Source organism: Haliotis rufescens, unplaced genomic scaffold (assembly GCF_023055435.1).
Source record: "Haliotis rufescens isolate VD_foot unplaced genomic scaffold, xgHalRufe1.0.p SCAF_10, whole genome shotgun sequence".
NCBI classification, from domain to species: Eukaryota; Metazoa; Mollusca; class Gastropoda; order Lepetellida; family Haliotidae; genus Haliotis; species Haliotis rufescens.
In genome coordinates, this window is record NW_025963780.1 from 19,249,011 (window position 1) to 19,272,476 (window position 23,466).

Here is a 23,466-nt window from a genome sequence, read left to right on the forward strand (position 1 = left end):
AGTTGGGTTTCAAGCAACTTTTCAGCCAAGTTATGTGTGTTAGTTGTTTATGCTGCACTCAATTGTTTCTGCTACATGTCTGGACCAGGCAAACTGCCGAGGTAAGATGACACACAATCAACAAAATCATCGAGTCTGACCACCTGATCCATCATGTTGCCTGTTACAAGCATAGGTTGTTAGGGAACTATTCTAACCTGAAGCCTCCATTAAATCTCCATTGTTGTGAGGGGGTGCGGGATCCATATCGAAGGCTAACCACAAGGCTACCTGATTGCAGTCACCCCAGTCTCGTTAATAACATAATGTGGTTATACCATCATCATCATCATCATCATTATTCTCCATGATCGTTTCAGGTGTTGAACCCTCCAAGAAGTCTTGATATGCAAATACTCAGGGATCTTACTGTGATGATTGTCAACACAAGAAGCTAAGCTGGACTCGGCCGACATGGAAGTTACACTGAACGCCAGGGACGCGAACAGCTGTCACATGGAGGAAGCTGATCGCGTTGTGATATTACACATATCCTCAGCAGGCTGCTTCGTCAAATGGCGGTGTCGAGAGTGTATTTTTGGAACATCTAAGGATAAGTTGGCCGAGTGGGACCGAACTGATTATTATCATTATATCTGCTGTAGACCTACAGGTACTGTTCGATCCTTCAAGGCAGCCAGAGCTTTCACAACCCATCTTAGTCTAGAATCAGGATGGGGACACGTTATCTAGGAGCACTGTACCAAGAATATAAGACCAAGCTTGAAAAATTGTTTCTTGAGTAAATTGTAAGTTCTTGCTTACAGTAGTTTGTGAAAGGTGTTGAACTGAAAGAGATGACTGCTGTTTATGTTTGGGGAAAATGAAAGATGTGTCTTCGTTGCTGCCTCCCACTTTGAGGACTGTGGTCCGGAATCAGAGCCTCCAGTTATGACACTGTCTTAAACCAAAAGCAGGTAGCGAGATTTGTGATCTGAAGGAATGAAAGACGTGACCTTTTTATATTATCAATTTTGATATTAAACTTTAAACTTTTTTTATCGCTGAAAAGATAGATATGAGAAGTTTGCTTGGAATTCATGCTAGGGTTGTGAAATTAATTCTAGCTCATTTTGGCTCCAAGTCATTATCAAGGATCTCTTGAATTTGATTGTGAATTGTTATAGGAAACAAATCATGTAGCTCATCTTTGTTTTGTTGACTGTATTGTTGGGATGGAAATTTTAGCATGATTGGTTGTATTGTTTGTGATAACATGTCCTACATACCTATGCAAGTACATTGATTATATTCATGGAATAATCAAAACATTGATTAAGAGGTGTTGATATTATGGTGACTCAATGTCGGGGCTTGGTTCAGGGCATTATGGACCTGGGAGAGGTCGCCGGAGGTGGTAGTAGTCATGATATGTGTCAAATGGGATCCAAGAAATGTTTACCTAACCTTTGGAAAATTGTTACGAGGTGAGCTTGCAATATATGTACGTCTCAGTGATAAGTACTCCAGTGGGGTCAGCTGGGTGTCGTAAGTGTCAATCCTAGGGGGAAGAATCATGCTAAAGTTTTCCAGTGACAACTAGTCTATTGTGGTTGTGTTGAAGATTGTGTGGCCAGGGTTAGCTGGTACTGTCACCCATTGCAAGTCGGTTTGATATGCCATGATATAACTGGAATACTGTTTAAACCCAAATCACTTGTAGATACATGCATAGATACTGATGTGCGCGAAGATACTTATCAAACCTTGTCGTTTGAGTTCAGTTTGATTTGTCCATTGAAAGAAGGACTGGTTCTGACTTCACATGGATTAAGTTCCTGATTTCAATGGTTATGTGCCACACAATCAACATAATACTTTTTTTCTTAGCATCATCCAAGATTCTGTATTATTTCTCTTCCATGTCTGAAACGTGTTCAAGAAGTTGTCTCCCCTGGTTAATCTAAATTTCGCTCATTTCTGATTTTGGTTCATAAACTTTGTTAAATATGTGCAAACTAACACTAGGTTTATCTAGATGTAACGTTTGAGTTAGCAGACCAAGTGGGATTTGAATGACTTGAATCAAAAGTGCTAGGACAACCAATTGTCCCCCTTGGAGTGTTGAGGCCTGTTTTCTGCTAATGAAACAGTAGTGAGGTTTGAGACTGGCCACATGACTGTAGAGTGTGTACAAACTGTTGTGTATATATTGAGTATGTCAAGAGCTAACTGATGCTACGTGTGTGTACAGTAACTGCTTTTACATATATAACACAGATTCTTCTCCGAGGTTGTCCTTGATTTTAGTGTATTATATCTCATTTTATTATGATAATATTCTGGACCCATTCGCAATTATTGCTACGTTTGGAGTCTGGCTCGAATGATGCCCTAAAAATAACCATCCATTTCATGATTTTGATTGGTTGATGATTTAAGGGTATGTGTCATAATAGAATAGAGAAATGATATGCTGGAAAATTAAGGATGCTGGAGACTCGCCAGCAGGAATACAACACTCACACATCTCATAAACATGGGGACAAGTTTGTGTTGAGTTGGATGTCTGCTGTGTTGGTCTATGTAGTTGTACAGATCAGAGGATAGACAATATTATGTTGACAGTTGCCCAGGTTGTCAATAAATAAATTAATTCTGTACACTGTCTCATGTTGACTTTGTCAAATTATTATGTCTGTGTGGTGATTCGGGCATGTCCTCTGATGGAACCTGCTGCCTATTGCTGCGGAAGATGATGTGATGAGGGGCAAAAGAAATGATTGATTCTTCCACATGTTTGATTTTCATTTTAAAATACCTTTATTTATAAATATAATTTGATTTCAAACTACTGGTGGGTGTCTTAGACATCTTTGAAGATCAGTACAGTTGCAACATTTCAAACCTGGTCGGGGGCAACTTCAATCTCATTGAACCGATATATTTAATATACAAAACTACCCACCCACAGATTTCTTTTTACAAACTGCTGCAGGACTGAGTGATGACGTAATCTGATTAAACAACAGTTCTTTCAATTCTTTCCTTTTGCGAGGCGGTTGGGTAGCCTAGTGGTTAAAGCGTTCGCTTGTCACGCCGAAGACCCGGGTTCGATTCCCGACATGGGTACAATGTGTGAAGCCCATTTCTGGTGTCCCCCGCCGTAATATTGCTAAAAGCGGCGTAAAACCATACTCACTCACACTCACTCTTTCCTTTTGCCCCTCAGTTTATGAGCGTGCAGCAGAAGACTTACTCATGTAGCTCCGGGTGTCAATTTGAGCAGAGAACTGATTGGCTCATCATCGTTATCCCCATAAAAACATCATGCCTGATCTAATTTTGACAAAAGTCCAAAGTGCCTCTGATACTTCCTCTGCAGATGTTCCTCCAGATGGGATCAAGTCCGTGGTCTAGTGGTAGAGCGTCTCCCCCACCTAGAGAGCGGAAGATCCAGTATACTGTGTCTGAGATCATGTTAAACTGCGTCATGGTATCTCAGTGGGCTAGCACTATAAAATCAGCATTTAGTTAGTCTGGACTAGTACAAGCAGCCACACGCACATGGGCCCGACGTTAAACCCCATTTCACCTCACCTCCTCCAGATGGTCAAAAGGACTTGGTTATATGATACACAGAGATTACACAGAATAACCAAGCATTGTTCGTTGTTTAACGCCACATTTAAGGGATATTCCACCAATAAGACAGTGGCCTATCAAGTCTGGACCCTGGATAACTATTGACATGGAGCAGTTACAAAACGTCATTAGATGATTAATTTCAGTGTCAATATGGAACATGGAAATATACTACTCAAAAGAAGTTAAAGAACACCTGGTCTTGACAGATTTACTACATTGTACTCATAAGAACAAATTGGATGATCTTTTAAGTAATATATATATATTACTCAAAGTTTGCTAACGACTACCACTTTAATAACCAAATTGTGTGCATCTGTTGAAGTAGCCAAAGACAGTATTTGTGTGAAGACATGCTTAATGAACAAAGGTCTGTGCCACACAATGCAAACAAATAACATGGGACCAATAATTGGTCAGAATAAGAGTATCTGACCAAACCTGAAACAAAAAAATCACGAAAACAAATTCATTATCCCCAAACAAACTCAGTAACGCAAGGGTTGAGGTCTGGTGACCAGGCTGGCCACTCCGTGCGGTCAGTGGTCTCTTGCCCTAAGATGGCATCAACGACCCTGGCATGATGAGGTCATGCGTTATTGTGCATGAGGATTAAGTCCAGTCTGAAAGGACGTCTCACGTACACATCCAGAATGTCATCCTTATATACACCTGTCATCAAGTCTCAAAGTATCACATGGAGATCGGTTCTTTCAACTCTACTGCTCCCACCAAAAATCATGATTGAGCCCCCTCCATAGCTGTCATGTTGGGCAATGTTGGAACGCTCCTTAAATCTTTGTCCTTGTCTACACCACACTCTGGCATGGCGATCTGTGTAGTCTAGATAGTTCCTCGATTCATCTGTGAAAAGTACTGGAGCCCAGTCCTCGTCTTTCCAAATGACATGATCTTCAGCCCAGTCCAAATGTACCTGCCTGCGACGGAGACAATTAGTCTGAGCAGAAACGTTAATGCCACTGGCATTCCTCAGAACATATCTGAGTGTGGTGGCAGTCACGAAGTGATGACATCTTGCTGCAATCTGGCAAAACCTGCCTTCTCACTGTGTGGCGCATGTTGCTGGGCAGCTGATCCAAATGGCTAGTATCGATTCCATGCCCTGCTGATCACACTTTGGCTGACACAAAAGACATTTGCAATGTGACATTGTGATGACCCAGTTTTAAGCATGCCTATGCATCTGCTTAATTCATCAGTCATCACATGACAGCTTTGCAATCCTCAGTAGCAAATGTAGTGCTTTCCAAAGATGATGTCTGTTCATTATGAAATCGATGTCCTGTTACCCAATCATTGGGTACCTGGATATATCAATCTTTATTTGGTGGATGATTTTTGCATCATCAAAACTTGATACTTCACAAACTTTGAGAAGTATAGTAAGAGGTGCTTAACTAATTTCCTTGTACACTGATAAGATAACAAATCCTTGTCGTATGTGATAATCGTTTATTCAGTCCTGCATGACTTTCTACAGAACATACCACTTTCCATCTCAGATTTCAACCTAAGGCAGTTTAAGATGACATACTTTTTGCAGCGAGCTTGCATAGTCACTGAATAGCAGGATGGAATGTTAGTTTTCAAGTCGTTTCCAAGCAAGATTGTTAATTTCAAATTAATGAGGAATTAGTGAAAAAGCTTGAAAATAAGTTAATACCCCACATTTTACATTTGAACCCCAATAAAAATATAATTTGTTTTTGAATAAATATGTTTTGCCTGGTCCATTTTTCTAAAATCATGGAAAATACTGGTGGCATAAACAAGCATAATGGCGATTTGTTACCAGCAACATGAAAACAAAGATGGCTGCCGAAGTCCATATATTCTTGCATATTGTCCTATTTCCACGGATCTTCATATCAGAATATGTGGAAATATCCAAATCTCACAACCAAAGTTCACTTGATTAACATACAATGCAACAAAAAAATCTACTTGAAAAAAATCTGAAAAGCTTGTTATCTGGTGACGGTCGATGAAAAGTCTCTACACAATTCCATTGTATTGCACCTGGTCTAAACTGTTGACACTACAGTCATAAAAAATCTAAGTATGTACATGCAACAATCAGCTTATAGTTTAACAGACAAAACCCGGAAAAGTATACAAGGTGACTTTTCAAATTAAATACTCGAAAGGAAAAACGATATGCCATTAAATGCTTCAAATATCCAAACTGTTTCAACTGGACAATATCTACTCTCAACTTTGAAATTCACACTCGAGAAAATGAAAACAGTTGAACCACAAAACTTGTAAAGTAGAATTGAAAATCACAAGAATGAGGTATGAGTTTGAAAGCAGTCTGGACGAATTGTAACATACAATACAGGTAACAATACTGGACTGAAACTCACAGTTCAACAACAGCATCCAAGTTTTCCTAACAGTTTCTAAAACGTGAGTGAAACCACGACTTCATGATATTAAACACCAAACAACTGCAATGAATGATCCCTGACTGATTCGTACTGTAATCCTCACACCAGCAAACATTTGTCACTGCGAGGCAAATACAAGGACACACAAGGACATCTAGGTACAATTCTCCTTTGATTAAATACTAAAGTCTGGATTATCATAAATTCCTTTGTGTCACAGTTCGTTCATCGTGTATATTGTATCCGCGGCACATATATCAACACATGTTATTGGGAACGTGTTCAAGAACATAATTGCTGGTATATTCTTGGTTTCAATGAGAGGGTCTAGAAACATTTGGGTCCATCACCTTGCATAACTTTGTGTAACTACTGTAACAGATCAATTTAATTTCCCTCGTCAAAGACATAGCTTTACCCTTATCAGATATGCAGGCATACCATTGGATATGCAGCCCTATCATCAGATGCATAGCTTACCATCATCCTATATACAGCTATACCATCTGATATGTAGCTTTACCATCCGATATACTGGAATACCATCCGATATGCAGCTATACCATCCGATATGTAGCTTTACCATCCGATATGCAGCTATACCATCCGATATGTAGCTTTACCATCCGATATGCAGCTATACCATCCGATATGTAGCTTTACCATCCGATATACTGGAATACCATCCAATATGTAGCTTTACCATCTGATATGCAGCTATACCATCCGATATGTAGCTTTACCATCCGATATGCAGCTATGCCATCCGATATGTAGCTTTACCATCCGATATACTGGAATACCATCCGATATGTAGCTATACCATCTGATATGTAGCTATACCATCCGATATGTAGCTTTACCATCCGATATGTAGCTATACCATCCGATATGTAGCTTTACCATCCGATATACTAGAATACTATCAGATATGTAGCTATACCATCTGATATGTAGCTATACCATCTGATATCCAGCTTTACCATCCGATATGTAGCTATACCATACGATATGTAACCATACAATCCGATTTACTGCAATACCATCCGATACAAAGCAATGCCCTCATCATGTATACTATCTGTCTGTTCCCACTGAGTATTGGTGCATTCAGACACATTTCTCCCTTAAACAAGGGTTGAGTTCAAGCTTATAATAAATGCCAAGAAATCAGTTCCTTTAAATGCACCTAGCAAATGACCAATTCATGACCAGTACGTTCCACTACTCAACACAGCTTTCACCATTCCAGAACCAATATAAATGTTTCACTTCTTCGTTTCCTCCATCGGAATCAAACCACATTGTCCCCTCATTACACATGCAGCTGTGTGTCTGTCGCCCCATGACACGACCCTCTTGTCACTAGACTCCTGCCACAACAGGGTATCAATACATAATCCTCTCACACTCCTGTGTCTACGTTCACAGTGTTCCGAGTCCACTCAATGCCATCTGCTGGTGCAGCCATGCCTGCTGAACACAAGCCATGGACAGCACACTGCATGTCCATCTTGATTCTGGACATTATTGCAGGTCAGTCTGTTTGACCGGCGTTCCATTGGAGTTCCTTGATCTCTCCTAATGTCTCCAACCTTATTACTTCACTTATTGCACCATCAAGCTCCTATCTACAAAAATGCTAGTGAAATGCTTTCACACTATATTGCATTCAACCGCACACAAGAGTCATGAATGCCATGGATTTAAATACAATAATCACAGCACTATCCATGATCAATATTGATATCATTGTCCCAAGTATCAAAGATGGTCACCATAATCATCTTTTTCTTTCTCTTCCTTTCTTCTTCATCCAAGGACAAGTTTATTTTAACAACAGAATCAATAATCACTTGAATGTTTCTGGACGAGTTCAATCATCCGTTGAAAATCGATGCAGTTCTTTGCAGAGGTCTGATTAAGTTACAATCACACGAACATCCTTGGATCCATTTCTTCCACACACAGACATGGTTTTGTCCATCACAAGCTGTGGTCAGTGTTCCTCCCTAAGTATCCAGTATCACATTGTATCTTTTTCACAACATGGCAAGAGTTGCTTCCCTTTATGCCTTATAACCAAACAAGTATTGGGTTGTTGGCACTTGAAGGGACGTAGTCCGGGTTCCCGCAGGAACTCACATCGGATGGGCTCTGGTCAAGTTACTGACCACACAAGTCTCCACCCGTCTGGTCAGCTCCAGTCTGGAGTGCAGGTCAGTGGCACAAAATGAAGGCAACCACTTGTGGTATTTGCATCTGTAGTTATAGCACCATCTGTCAACTCAAGCCACCAGCTACCTGTTCACTCCAGACTTTCTGTCACCAGCCTTCGAGTTGATCCCATTCATGTTGGTTTTCTCCGTGGTCTGTATTGTACTCTGTCGCTTCATCATCTCGTTTGTTTCTCGAACAAGTTCCTCCAACTTCTTCTGTTCCTCCTGAATCCTCTGCTGTGCTAATATCTTCTCGTCCGATGGACTTGTTGCTTTCTTCTGAAGCAGACTTGATCGGCGTTCTGGGGGCGGGGGCTTGACCTTTCTCTCCCCGGTACTCTCCCGCCGGACAACATCTGCTGATGTCCGCCTCATCACAACGCCCCCTTGTTGCGAGTCCAGACTTGCACTAGAGCTCGTGCTCTCGCTGCTGCTTCCTCGCTCTTCCCGAGACAATCTCTTTCCTTCTTCCACGCTCGCTTTGTTTATTATGCGCTCAGGTGCCACTTTCTGACTTTGAAGATCAGGACGATTCATATTTGCATATATTCCCGCAACGAGATCCTTCTCAAACTTAGATGTGGGTTTTTTGGGAGGTGTAGGCTTTGGTGTGGATGATACCGGCCCACGACCTTGACCTTCATGATATATGGCATTCTTTGTTTTGTCCTCGGACTCGTCTGGAGATGGCGAGATTACAGAGACAGTGTGAACCGGAGACACAACATTGCCATTGGTTGTATTGGAACTACTGGAAATACTTGCTGTTGGCAGACGGCTGCTTTTCCTCGGAGGAGGCGGAGGAGGAACCTTTCTCTGTTTGCCATCGGAACTTTCTCCCTTCTTGCTGCTGGGGGATGTGGGCTGGGAGGATGACTTACCAGATACTCGTGGAATGCTCAGCTGAGATCGTGTGGGGGAGATGTCACTCTTAAGAATGTACGTATCATTCAGATTGTTGGGTTTGGATCCCCCACCAGAAGTTAAACTCGAAGATGGTATCCTAACAGTATAGTCCATTGTCATTCTTGAAGGGTTCACCTCCTTCTCCGGCGATTTTGGTGGTGACATGTCTCCGAAGAAGGCTGCTCTAGCTGCGTATTTATCTGTTGTGTTCTTTGCGTCACTTTCACATTTCATGCCGACATTACTGATTTTCTCCGTAGTTTCCGTCAGCGGCATGGATGCATGTGGAGGTGCAGACCTCGGCCCACAGTCCACACTGTCCCTGAAGTCCACATCCCCATCACTCTCTGACGCCGGACGCAGGGCTCGAGATGCCAGTTCTAGAGATTTCCCCATCTTGAGAGCTTCCTGCTTGGTAGAGATCTTTTTCTTTCTCTCCCGGGATGTCTCAGCTGCCTGTGGAGATCAAACATAGGCATCAGAAACAAGATTTACACATAAATTGCCTATTCAGCAATATCTCATTCATGTTTACTGACATAAACACACAGCAAAACTCAAATACAGTGAAGCCCTGTTAGACAGGAAACCTGCCTTGTGGAACATTCCTGGTGTAAAGTAAAAATATATACACAGACTTTTATCAATACGGAAACATATTATTAATTCAGAAGCACAAGTATATGCTTATTTATTACTTTTATTTGTAAGAATATTGTAAACATCAATCTTAGTGAGTTGGGTTTAACGCTGCTTTGAACAGTATTCCAGTTACATCACGGCGTGTCAACTTGATGTTGGAGGATGGAGGTCTTGACGTTTACCACTTCAATGAAACCCAAACCTAGAAGCATACTTGGGACAAACTAGGATTTGAACCCATGATCGTAGTTTTCTGGTCTGCCCAGGATACGCAGCTCTATACAGCAAATTGCGGCAGCTAAGATGACTGGACCTCTGGACCCAAACATCAATCTCAAGAATCTTAAGGACACAGTGTAATTTTTGTGACTGCATCTTCTTCTTACAGTTCCGTGGTCTTTGGACCCAGTTTGGAAAAAAAAAATAAAAATTTTTTAAATATTTTTTTTAATAAATTTCCCAATCTTTTAAGAAGATAAACCCGTGACCTTGTGTGACGTTACAACACAGACACTACAAGGGGAAGACAACTTACGCATCCAGCGAGGTATAGACAATAGTTTATCCGTACCTCAATCTTCGCGACACGACTGTCATGGTTGGGGACGATGGCTCGGATGTTTTCTAGAACAGTCTTCCTGTCTTCATCACCTACTTCCTTCAGGTTGGAGGCGATGGGTGGGATCTGGGGCGGGCGATGCTCCTGGACTGAAGCCAGTCTGCAGAATATGGACAGACTCGGTTCAGATATGGAAGTCAAATGTAGCTAATACTGCAGGCTAACCAGGCTAATTGTCAAGCAATGAAAGTGAAAGGATGATAATATGATCAATCTCACTGACAAATATGGAAGTGAAAGGTGAGGTGAGGTGAAATTGGGTTTAACGTCGCGTCCAAGATTATTGCACTTATATAGCGACGTGTATGGAAGTGAAAAGATGTATAACCAGAATAATTGTCAAACAATGAAAGTGAAATCACAGTATGATCAGACTCATTGTCAGACGTGAAGGACAAATTAGGGTGACATGCCAAGGCTCATTGTCAGGCATGGAAGTGAAATGAAGCTTTAAAATTGTTTCCAGACTAAATACACCGATTGATACTCATAAATGAGTCTCCCAGTGGGACTCCAGAACAGAAAAGGTCCCCAGTATTTCCAGGACAGAATAGGTCCCCAGTACCCCATGCTTGTCCCCTGTAGGATTCCAGGACAGAACAGGTCCCCAGTAACCCATGCTTGTCCACTGTAGGATTCCAGGACAGAATAGGTCCCCAGTAACCCATGCTTGTCCACTGTAGGATTCCAGGACAGAACAGGTCCCCAGTAACCCATGCTTGTCCCCTGTAGGATTCCAGGACAGAATAGGTCCCCAGTACCCCATGCTTGTCTCCCTGTAGGATTCCAGGACTGAACAGGTCCCCAGTAACCCATGCTTGTCCACTGTAGGATTCCAGGACAGAAAAGGTCCCCAGTGCCCCATGCCTGTCTCCCTGTAGGATTCCAGGACAGAACAGGTCCCCAGTAACCCATGCTTGTCCCCTGTAGGATTCCAGGACAGAACAGGTCCCCAGTAACCCATGCTTGTCCACTGTAGGATTCCAGGACAGAATAGGTCCCCAGTAACCCATGCTTGTCCACTGTAGGATTCCAGGACAGAACAGGTCCCCAGTACCCCATGCTTGTCTCCCTGTAGGATTCCAGGACTGAACAGGTCCCCAGTAACCCATGCTTGTCCACTGTAGGATTCCAGGACAGAAAAGGTCCCCAGTGCCCCATGCTTGTCTCCCTGTAGGATTCCAGGACAGAACAGGTCCCCAGTAACCCATGCTTGTCCCCTGTAGGATTCCAGGACAGAAAAGGTCCCCAGTGCCCCATGCTTGTCTCCCTGTAGGATTCCAGGACAGAACAGGTCCCCAGTAACCCATGCTTGTCTCCCTGTAGGATTCCAGGACTGAACAGGTCCCCAGTAACCCATGCTTGTCTCCCTGTAGGATTCCAGGACAGAACAGGTCCCCAGTACCCCATGCTTGTCCCCTGTAGGATTCCAGGACAGAATAGGTCCCCAGTACCCCATGCTTGTCTCCCTGTAGGATTCCAGGACTGAACAGGTCCCCAGTAACCCATGCTTGTCCACTGTAGGATTCCAGGACAGAAAAGGTCCCCAGTGCCCCATGCTTGTCTCCCTGTAGGATTCCAGGACAGAACAGGTCCCCAGTAACCCATGCTTGTCCCCTGTAGGATTCCAGGACAGAAAAGGTCCCCAGTGCCCCATGCTTGTCCCCTGTAGGATTCCAGGACAGAACAGGTCACCAGTAACCCATGCTTGTCCCCTGTAGGATTCCAGGACAGAAAAGGTCCCCAGTGCCCCATGCTTGCCTCCCTGTAGGATTCCCGGACAGAACAGTTCCCCAGTAACCCATGCTTGTCCCCTGTAGGATTTCAGGACAGAAAAGGTCCCCAGTGCCCCATGCTTGTCTCCCTGTAGGATTCCAGGACAGAACAGGTCCCCAGTACCCCATGCTTGTACCTTGTAGGCTTCCAGGACAGAAAAGGTCCCCAGTGCCCCATGCTTGTCTCCCTGTAGGATTCCAGGACAGAACAGGTCCCCAGTACCCCATGCTTGTACCTTGTAGGATTCCAGGACAGAACAGGTCCCCAGTACCCCATGCTTGTACCTTGTAGGATTCCAGGACAGAAAAGGTCCCCAGTACCCCATGCTTGTCCCCTGTAGGATTCCAGGACAGAACAGGTCCCCAGTACTCCATGCTTGTCTCCCTGTAGGATTCCAGGACAGAAAAGGTCCCCAGTGCCCCATGCTTGTACCTTGTAGGCTTCCAGGACAGAAAAGGTCCCCAGTGCCCCATGCTTGTCCCCTGTAGGCTTCCAGGACAGAACAGGTCCACAGTACCCCATGCTTGTTTTAAACCTAGACTAATTATTGACTGACTGTCAACATGCCTCAATGACATGGATTGAAGCTCATGTGGTCCACCACTAGTTTGTCTGGACCAGACTCAACAGTTTACAGGCCACTGGGACATAGCTGGCAGATATCAACATTCACTCCCAATCCTGACTGTGAGTTTGCCTTCCATTACTCCTACCGTTTCAGTGTGTACAGCGTCCCCGTCAGCTTCTTGCATCTCTTCAGGTCTATCTCTAGCTTCTCCGGTTCTTCCTTCAGGAACCTGGAATACACAAACCTACCACCCTGTACTGTACTGATTGAACTGAAGCACAAACACTATCAAACAGAGACTAACTGGCAATGTCAAGTCCAAACATGACTGTCAAGAGTGTTCTGACAAAGACCAGGTTTTACTGACAATGTTGTGGGTTAATGAGATTGTCAACACTGTTCTGACAAAGACCAGGTTTTACCTACAATGTCATGGGTTAATGAGATTGTCAACACTGTTCTGACAAAGACCAGGTTTTACTGACAATGTTGTGGGTTAATGAGATTGTCAACACTGTTCTGACAAAGACCAGGTTTTACTGAGATTGTCAACACTGTTCTGACAAAGATTGTCGCTTACTTCTCTTCCTGCACCACGATCTCCATCTCCCCTGCCATCACCAACTTCAGCTGCTCCTGCAGGGCTGGATACCTCGCTGGAAACATCCATCATATTACATAGTTACTCAGAACCAACAGTTACTGTACACATTCTGATTTATACACACAAATGTATACACTAGACGCATAAATATATATTCATATTGCATCCTGAAGGAAACACAATAAATAAAAATTCATTGTACCCAATTTTTGACAAGAATATAAAGGTCCTGTAATTAAAACATTTATCAAATCTTCCAGTGCAGTACCATCATTTCATTACTTTACAGGACTGCCATATTTCTTGTAAGAATCCTTGAAATATATTGAAATAAATTAGACTGCCTCCCTGGTCTGGTGGTAGAGCGTCCGCCAGGAGAGCAGAAGGTCTGGGGTTTGATCCCCGGCTGCGTCATACCAAAAGACGTTAAAAATGCTACTTGTTGTTACCCTGTCTGGCGCTCGGCATTAAGGGGCTAAAACAAGGACTGGTCGGCTCGGAGTCAGTAAGTATACTGTGTCTAAGTGGGGTATTCATGTTAAACTGCGGTCTGGTATCTCAGTGAGCTAGCACTATAAATCGGCATCAGTCCATACTAGTACAAGCAGCCACACACACACGTGCATGCACGTCACTATTTAAGTGCAATAATCTTGGACGCCTCACACCTTTTTTGGATTTGTTCAGAAGCAAACAACTTTATTTACCTTTGAAAACATTGACGTATAATTGGGCCAAAGATAGACCACATAGGCTGCTCTAAATATTAATAACAGTGACAAAACCCTTCCATAATCATAAGAAATCTCTGCTAAAAGCACAGACCATTTTACAATTCTGACTATATCATGAATCACTATCAAATGTGTTTATGAATCAACTATCAAATGTGACCATGCCTTGTGCTCACCAAAAGGTGAGCATATCCTGACCCACAGGTGGCACCATCACAAACACATGCAAAGGCAAGTCAAGTGTTAACCTGAACAAATATGGGAACACATACATGTGTTACAAGTCAAAATAAGGAATTGCATCAGACTTGATTTTGGTCACTTTTTGGAAGCTGTACTATGGTCTTGATTGCTGTAATGCTTGCAGACAGTTTTGATAGATTGTACTGTAGCTGTCTTGAAAATTACTCATACTAAACATAAAATAAGAAAAAAAATGACTTTAATTGTTTTCTACCTTTGAGATCAGCCAGTGACTTGGTGACATTACTCAGTATGAGAGCCATTCCTTCTACGTCGGACATGTTGACTCGACACTGGCGGGATATGACGTCTGCTCGCAACTCTTCCACGCTAGACTCAAGGTCACTGAAACATGGTAACAGAATTGGGTTTCCTCATCATGGTGTGTATTAAATAGGTGTTATGATTGACTGCCATCGATGGTCTGAGGTTCATGGCTGAATGCTAATTTGGTAGTATGGTGCTGGTTGATGGTAGTATTGTTAGTTTGTTGTCAAATCAGCACTCAGCAATATTCCAACAATATGATGGGCCTGGCAGTCATTGTAAGTTATTGAGACTAGACACTCTAGTGATTGATATCATGAGCAACAATCCATCCACAATCTGGGTATGATGACTCACTTTAAACCAAATTACCGAGTCATGACGACATGATTCATTTAGTCGCATCATACAACCAGCAAAGGTTGCTGGGTCCCAATTTTATCCAAGAATCAACTTCAGTGAGTTGATACAGCACCACATTAGATTATTGACAGCTTTGATAACAAATCAAAATTCAGTGAAATTACCCAATTTTTTTTATCCAACATAGCACACTTTAAAATAGCACACTTCATATACCATATAGCACACTTCATACCATATAGCACACTTCATATACCATATAGCACACTTCATATACCATATAGCACACTTCATACCATATATCACACTTCATACCACTAAGCACACTTCATATACCACTAAGCACACTTCATACCATATAGCACACTTCATATACCATATAACACACGTCATACCATATAGCACACTTTATATACCATATAGCAAACTTCATACCATATAGCACACTTCATACCCCTAAGCACACTCCATATACCATATGGCACACTTCATACCATATAGCACACTTCATATACCATATAGCACACTTCATACCATATAGCACACTTCATACCACTAAGCACACTCCAAATACCATATGGCACACTTCATACCATATAGCACACTTCATACCATATAGCACACTTCATATACCACATAGCACACTTCATATACCACATAGCACACTTCATATACCATATAGCACACTTCATACCACATAGCACACTTCGTACCACATAGCACAATTCATACCATAGCACACTTCATACCACTAAGCACACTTCATATACCATATAACACACTTCATACCATATAGCACACTTCATATACAACATAGCACACTTCATATACCATATAACACACTTCATACCACATAGCATACTTCATACCACACAGCATACTTCATACCACACAGCACACATTACATCCTGGCAACTCACGTCAACTCTTTAGCTATCTTTGCCTTGTCCTCGATGTATGTGTGTCTGTCTGAGTCGGTCTCCGACCTCTGGCGCCGGACCACCTGACTGCTGGCACCGGGAATGGTCCGCAGCACATCCTGACAACAGGAGATCTCCATGTCACAACCTCATACCAACACTCTAGATGCTGGACCAGCTGATGGACCTGGACCCAACACTGGCGTCAGGAAACTAGGTCATGCCAACATATGATCAACTAATAATGAACTGATCTGTCACTTCGGAATGAGTGGCATAAATTCAAAATATGGGCATGATCTCTAAATGTGTGGCATAATCTCAAAACATGCAACAATATCTTTTATAAGTGTTATAGTCTTGAAATATGTGTAGATATTTTCTAAATGAGTACCATATTTTCTATTCTATGTCATAATCTCAAAATATGTGGCAAAATATCTGAACAAATAGACCTACCTTGAGGGGGACGATGGTCTTCTGAATGGTGTCAATGTCATGTGACCTACCTTGAGCTGGACCATGGTCTTCTGAATGGTGTCAATGTCATGTGACCTACCTTGAGCTGGACGATGGTCTTCTGAATGGTGTCAATGTCATGTGACCTACCTTGAGCTGGACGATGGTCTTCTGAATGGTGTAAATGTCATGTGACCTACCTTGAGCTGGACGATGGTCTTCTGAATGGTGTCAATGTCATGTGACCTACCTTGAGCTGGATGATGGTCTTCTGAATGGTGTCAATGTCATGTGACCTACCTTGAGCTGGACGATGGTCTTCTGAATGGTGTCAATGTCATGTGACCTACCTTGAGCTGGATGATGGTCTTCTGAATGGTGTCAATGTCATGTGACCTACCTTGAGCTGGATGATGGTCTTCTGAATGGTGTCAATGTCATGTGACCTACCTTGAGCTGGACGATGGTCTTCTGAATGGTGTCCATCATGTCTTCCTTGTTGATCTGCTGCATGCGACGCAGACCACGCAACTCCCCCTTCAGCTCGCAGGCCTTCTGCCGGATGTTCAGGATGGAGTCACGTAGATCGGAGTCTCGCAGCTCGGAGCCAGTCAGCGTCCCGCTCTGACTGGAGGCCGTGGGGATGTCTGACATGCCTGAAGCAAGAGGACAGTGCATGAGTGAGTGAGTGAGTATGGTTTTACGCCGCTTTTAGCAATATTCCAGCAATATCACGGCGGGGGACACCAGAAATGGGCTTCACACATTGTACCCATGTCGGGAATCGAACCCGGGTCTTCGGCGTGACGAGCGAACGCTTTAACCACTAGGCTACCTGACCGCCCCGACAGTGCATGAAGAGGGGTAACTCTTACAACGTTACAGCAAATAATGGCATCAGCTCAGAGTTAGACAGTTATATACCTCTACAGATGTTCTTATACGTGTACACTGCTCTTTGGTCCAACATAGGATCTATCAAAGTCAAAAGAGACATTGTTGTACCAATGACTCATTTATCTACCCTTTTTTACTGGAGAGGGAAATGTATGACAAGGGGCCTTTTTTACCATAGGTACTGCATAGTTAAGAAATAAACTAAGTGTTTAGAAATTGTGACAGTTATCAGATTGTTCATATGTGTGACAACTAGACTTTGTTCATTTCAACACTTTTTTTTTTTACTCAATAAAAAATGAGGCTAAATATTGTGTTGAAAAGGCTAAGGATTTTTTTCATATTGACAATGAGCAAGTCTTTTACCAAGATATATTTCTTAGGAGATATATATATGAAAGACATATAAAGACATAATGTAAAAAGATCATCCTGGGTCACAAACTAGGCAGATCTTTTCTTCTATATGGAAACACCATCCTTTCTCTCTAATTTTAACCCTTCTTATATACTTGATCATGTCAGAAGTCTAAAACTTGCATGTAACAAGAGGAAAAAGGGTAATTGTCAACAATATGAACATGTCTGATACCACTATATCAAAATTTCCCTAACTTTCAAATCTGACATTTCCAGTAGGCCAAGAAGGGTCCTTATCTTGCAGTGTCCTTTCACTGCCATCCAGATAGACAGGGTTTATTGTAGAAAGGTCCCTCTGTAACTCCAGTTTAAAAGACGTCACTTTTGGAAGAGGTTAAAAGTGAACATGGCTTTTCAAAATGTGAAACTGGTGTCATGACGTTTGTTGTACCAGCAGTGACTCCGTCAAGAACAGTTAAAAACACAAGAGGATAGAGATGAAAGATTCTTAAGAAAAACAAAATATTGAAATAAAATAATTGAAGAATTGGGAGAAATATGCAAAACAGAAGCAGGTAAATGGATATATATTGGATGATTGCAAAGAAGCAAGCTTTGTAAACACACGCAACATCAAGCAAAGAACAAAAGCTAAAGACAGAAACGTTTGTTTCTCTTTGAAATAAAGTATGGTCTGAGTCAGTAAATACCGGTAGGTTTAAGGTGCTCGGAGACTGCTCTGGCAGTTGTCAGATTTGACATCCCTATTGATGGTACCGGAGAGATCAATCCACCGTGCAGAGGGTAAAATAGTCTATGGGATTTTATTTAACCCAAGGCAAGTGTAAAGGGACCTTTCACAACAATTCTTTGTAATCTATTTGGTCCATATCTAATAAACCATGATTTTCAAATACGGTACTACAAATCTACCGATTTGTGTGGTATTACTATCACCTAACTGACACTGTCTTCTTATATTATCACTATTAACATGAAGAAGTAACCTAAAACATGTAGCTGTATCAAAATGTTCGAAATGGAGCATTTATAGTATTACATCTCAATGACTCGCTCAGGAGAGTCAAATTCCTCGTCATGTAAATAGTTATTAATGAAATCTCCACTGTGCCTCACGTTTTATGCATGACTACTGACTACACAGATCATTGCACCACAATGGCTCCTCTGACTTGTTGATGTCACTGTATGCAGGAGACAGTGGTAATTCTGAATCCCTGCTTCGGCAGTTGTGGGTACTCGCAAGTGACATACAGGCGGTTAAAATCAGATCTCTTACTCAGAAATGATTCCTCTCTGATTGAAGATCTGATGACGCATGCATTGGAGCAACCGAGATCGAACTTTGACATACAATCTAAATGAAGTCTAAATGGGTTCTTGAGCCGATCAGATGTGGGTTTTACTAAAACAATGTAGCTTCATTTCTCTACCACTGTGATTCGGAATTTCAGGCTTAACAAAATAAATGCCATATGGAACACAAACAAATCTTTTGATGGGATCATTGTGGTATCGATGCCATGGTGATCGAGTGAGTGAGTGAGTATGGTTTTACGCCGCTTTTAGCAATATTCCAGCAATATAACAGCGGTTGACACCAGAAATGGGCTTCACACATTGTACTCATGTCGGGAATCAAACCCGGATCTTTGGCGTGATGAGCGAACGCTTTAACCACTTGGCTACCTGACCGTTCTTGATGCCATGGAGTTCAGAAACGATGGTGCATAAAGCACCCACAACATAGGCGGATTCAGAGAGGGGATCCTGGGGGGCGGGGGCGGAAAACCAAATGTAGTATGTTGTAGACAATCTCCCCCCTCCGCAACTGAGAGAGGTTTTTGAAGTTTTGGACCTAAAATGCTGGTTCTGCCCTTGTACAACAATATACAAGGTAAAGGCATCGTCATTCAGAACTAATCATGTTAAGTTTGTTTTCAAGATACTGAAATCTGAATTGCCAGCTTGAATGCTTTGTTCACCAGTACCAAGAACATGGAACTCTCAATGCTGATTGGCTGATTAGAGAGTCCACCTGAGGTCAACTTCTGTGAAGGTCATCAGATCTACACGCACAGAGGTATCGTATCGGAGTAACAGATCTGATTTTAATGAGTTCTAGAAGTTCCCAGAAGACACCACACAACATGGAGTGCGTGGTACAATCTGAGTTAGAAGGGAGAGGTGGGGAAGGGGACGTAAGCATGTCGTCAATGTGGCCACACACCCACAGGTGAAAGGGGGGGGGAGATGTGATATTCTTATGGTGGATGCATTTCAGATCTCAGACACACACTCGTCCCGACTAAAACATTTTGATATTCTTATGGTGGATGCATTTCAAACCTCAGACACACACTTGTCCCGACTAAAACTTTGTTGTCATGCATTGTGTATGATGCATTAGTGCCAGGTCGTACAGGCTTGTCAATATTTGTATATATATACTACTCAAAAGAATATAAGAACACCCGATTTTTTCATATGAGTTTTGTTAAGCGCAGGATCCACGAAAAAGAACTCCCAATTTTTTATAATACTATAGTTAATATGTCATGGCCATAACAGGTTAACTGTAGTCATATGAAAAACATCTGGTGTTCTTCAACTTCTTTTGAGCAGTATATTGATTGGAGGAAATATTAGGCATACAGTTGTTAGTATTGAACTTCATAATTTGACCAGAGCTGCTTTAAAATGGTTTGTTTAAGACGAGATATCTGGCTGTTTGAAGACCGCTGGCCTGGACCTGATCACTGCAAGATTTCAGGGCTAACTGGATACAACATCAGTATGAACAAGCCAGCCAGCTATGTGTGAGTGAGTGAATTTGGGTTGATGCCAGTTTAAATCTGAAGAGCACCATGTCAGGTGTACACGTACCCACCTTGGGAATCAACCCAGATCATCCTTGGATGATCCAAACACTTATCCACTAGACTACCCCACAGCATTTAGTAACCCTTAATGTATAGAGTACATAAACCATGTACAGGTAGCTGTGGTGTCTGTACCCCATTCATCACTTAATATCAGTTCTTCTATATGTCACTACCAGGGGCTACAGATCCACCCATTAGAAAATTGGGACATTTGCTCCGTAGGATTCACAGTGAACTTCTACATCTTTGATTGGGTACAAATCATGAAAACATATAAACCAATCTCTTCCTTAATCACCTATCCACAAATATGTAAACTTATTTAATCTACCATGAACTTTGAATACAGATTCCAAATTGAAAACAACACTGCTAACGGTATCCATGGGGCCGCCATCTTGTTTTCCAAAACATTTACCGTTGTATATTTGTGGATGAGGAGATACGGAACCGTAGCTAATGCACAGGATATGTCTCCTACAAACTTTTGAAACTCAAAGAATCAAGTTCCAATAATGCTTATAATGCTCTGGTCAAATTTGACGGAAAACCATCCACCCATAACTACGTGATACGTTTGTGAAGGTTTAGGCACTGCATGATGCATGGTTGTTAGGTAAGGCAGCGGGTAGCAACATGTGTCTAACTATATGCGTTATCCTTCACCGATATTAGTACCTGTCACTGTCACCTTCCGCTCTGTGTTATACGCTGAAATAGACATGTCACGTGTTATGGTTACCATGGTTACAAAATGCAGCAATCACAGTTGTGTCCCTTTGATGTCCCTGTAGTATACCGATACTAAACTGGAGATGCAGCTTGAATGTACTGTGTTCTCATGCATGACGTCCTCATGCAACATTCTCTCAATTTATTGGATCTAGATATTATTTTGTTATGGATCCGCTGACACTAAAAGTCATGAATGTTGAATAAATATACTTCAAGTTTGTCGCTTATGTTATTACTGTTGAGCCTGATATCGGAACACCCCACATCAAATTATTTTACTGTCCCCAAAATATCTATACTGACCAAAAAAATTGCTCTTTTATATCTTAACACAAATTGCTCCTTTATATCTTTACTTTATAACATATAAATCAAATATCAAGTCCCCACAAACATTGATGCTTATGTCAGTCACATCCGCTAGAAATTAGCGTTAACAAATGCCTTTAACAAATTGTTTAAAAAATATACAAAATAATTTAAAAATTAAACCCTAACTGCCATTTAATAAGAATTAAATGAAAATATATTAATTAATTTATTGTGGCCTGAACATTAACGCTTTCCACCATTTATTCCTTGGAGTAGGTGAGAGAGTTTAGTAAGATAATGTCCCCGACCAATGACGTCTACATTATTCAATGGTGTTAGTTGCTAGGTAATATAAGTTCCTGGCAATATACAGAGATCAGGTTGCAATATTCAGAGAAATGTCAGAGGTTATGAAAGAAAATGAATCACAATAGCAAATGGTTAGGAGAGGATGAACTAAAGACATACAGGCATATATTGTGAGTGAGTGAGTAAGTGAGTGAGTTGGGTTTAATGTCACTTTGAACATTATTTCAGTTATATCATGGCACATAAGCCTAAAGTCTGGTTAACAGATCAAGGATCATAACTGGTGGGAATCTGATTCATCCATAATCAGTGAATCCTCCCATTGCCAAGGGATGCAACTCTGCACAATGAAACAGTTCTTTGACCACTGGGACACCCATGTCTCCAAGACATAGAGAAGAACAGTGAACACTAATGTATTGATATCATGAACACAAATGGGAACAGTGAACACTAATGTATTGATATCATGAAAACAGATGGGAATAGTGAACACTAATGTATTGATATCAAGAACACAAATGGGAACAGTGAACACTATTGTGTTGATATCATGAACACAAATGGGAACAGTGAACACTATTGTGTTGATACCATGAACACAGATGGGAACAGTGAATACTATTGTGTTGATATCATGAACACAAATGGGAACAGTTGATATCATGAATACGTGAACACCACATAACATAGGAATCGTCATCTTCACAGGACAATGAACTGACAGACAGGCATACAAGCATTGACAGCTAATCACATCACATACTGATGATAAAGATACAACACAATCATCATCATCATCATCAACCGCTAGAGGCATCCTCAGAATGGTCTTCACAGTCCCTTGATTTTCCACACAACGAGAGTCGTATGTGCACCCTGATAAAGCATAACAGAGCTGGTATGTATTTTGGAGAAAAAACCTACCTGCTCAAAGGATGAGATATTCCTGCTGTAAGTGTATTTTACTCCTGAGTGCCAAGTCATCAACTTGCGACCACCCGAGACCACTCTCCATCTTCGGAGTTCTAGCCACACAACACTACCTCGTGCGATCATGGACTCGCCTCTCCTTGCAATATTATGTGCTTATCCTTTGAAGAATTCAAACTTGTCTGGCATCGACAACAAAATACTTACCCCAATGTCTGTTCTTCATCAAACCCATAAAATAGAAACAGGCACTAAAAAATATGCCAAAGGTACGACCAGTTCCGAGTAGGGAATAGAACAAATTGTTATTTCAGTGACCATGGAGGTGCGGTAATTGCTTGGCTAGATGAACTATTGTGTGTTGGAGTGAGTGGATGTGTACTTACTGCTGGCTGTTGAACCAGGGAAGGTCTCCGAACTGTCGGACGTCGACACAGCACTGCTGGAATGGCCGCCATTTCTCTCTAGACTGTTAGACCGGCTGTCTGCCTTGACGGTATTATGCACCCATGCAGTCAGGCTTGCCAGCTGTGCTTCCATCTTGTCTATACGGTTTCTGGAGAAGCCAAACAGACAAACAACTTTGACGAGCGATCGGAAAGGGTCCTCAATGCAGATAAACACCTCTCGATCACAGTGGATGCAAATAAACCTGC

At 41.9% G+C, this 23,466-nt stretch overlaps 2 protein-coding genes across 31 annotated transcripts in view; one reads left to right on the top strand and one right to left on the bottom strand.

The window, feature by feature from the left end:
• Nucleotides 1-2,642, top strand: part of LOC124143101 (5'-AMP-activated protein kinase subunit gamma-1-like) — a 404,245-nt gene extending 401,603 nt beyond the window's left edge. For all 13 annotated transcript variants that reach the window (XM_048387897.1, XM_048387885.1, XM_048387892.1 and 10 more), the window contains one exon: nucleotides 360-2,642. In XM_048387897.1, coding sequence (XP_048243854.1) covers nucleotides 360-385 — 26 coding nt within the window. In that variant the 3' untranslated portion in view covers nucleotides 386-2,642. The remainder of the gene's footprint in view (nucleotides 1-359) is intronic.
• A 2,444-nt stretch (nucleotides 2,643-5,086) lies between these two features.
• Nucleotides 5,087-23,466, bottom strand: part of LOC124143098 (sickle tail protein-like) — a 265,609-nt gene continuing 247,229 nt past the window's right edge. For 15 of the 18 annotated variants that reach the window (XM_046511901.2, XM_046511900.2, XM_046511905.2 and 12 more), the window contains 9 exons: nucleotides 23,197-23,366; nucleotides 21,200-21,232; nucleotides 16,809-17,014; nucleotides 15,900-16,018; nucleotides 14,564-14,694; nucleotides 13,349-13,424; nucleotides 12,914-13,012; nucleotides 10,377-10,524; nucleotides 5,087-9,619 (listed from right to left, as the gene is read on the bottom strand). In XM_046511901.2, coding sequence (XP_046367857.1) covers nucleotides 8,339-9,619; nucleotides 10,377-10,524; nucleotides 12,914-13,012; nucleotides 13,349-13,424; nucleotides 14,564-14,694; nucleotides 15,900-16,018; nucleotides 16,809-17,014; nucleotides 21,200-21,232; nucleotides 23,197-23,366 — 2,263 coding nt within the window. In that variant the 3' untranslated portion in view covers nucleotides 5,087-8,338. The remainder of the gene's footprint in view (nucleotides 9,620-10,376; nucleotides 10,525-12,913; nucleotides 13,013-13,348; nucleotides 13,425-14,563; nucleotides 14,695-15,899; nucleotides 16,019-16,808; nucleotides 17,015-21,199; nucleotides 21,233-23,196; nucleotides 23,367-23,466) is intronic. The other 3 variants (XM_046511902.2, XM_048387877.1, XM_046511904.2) reach the window with 2 other exon arrangements.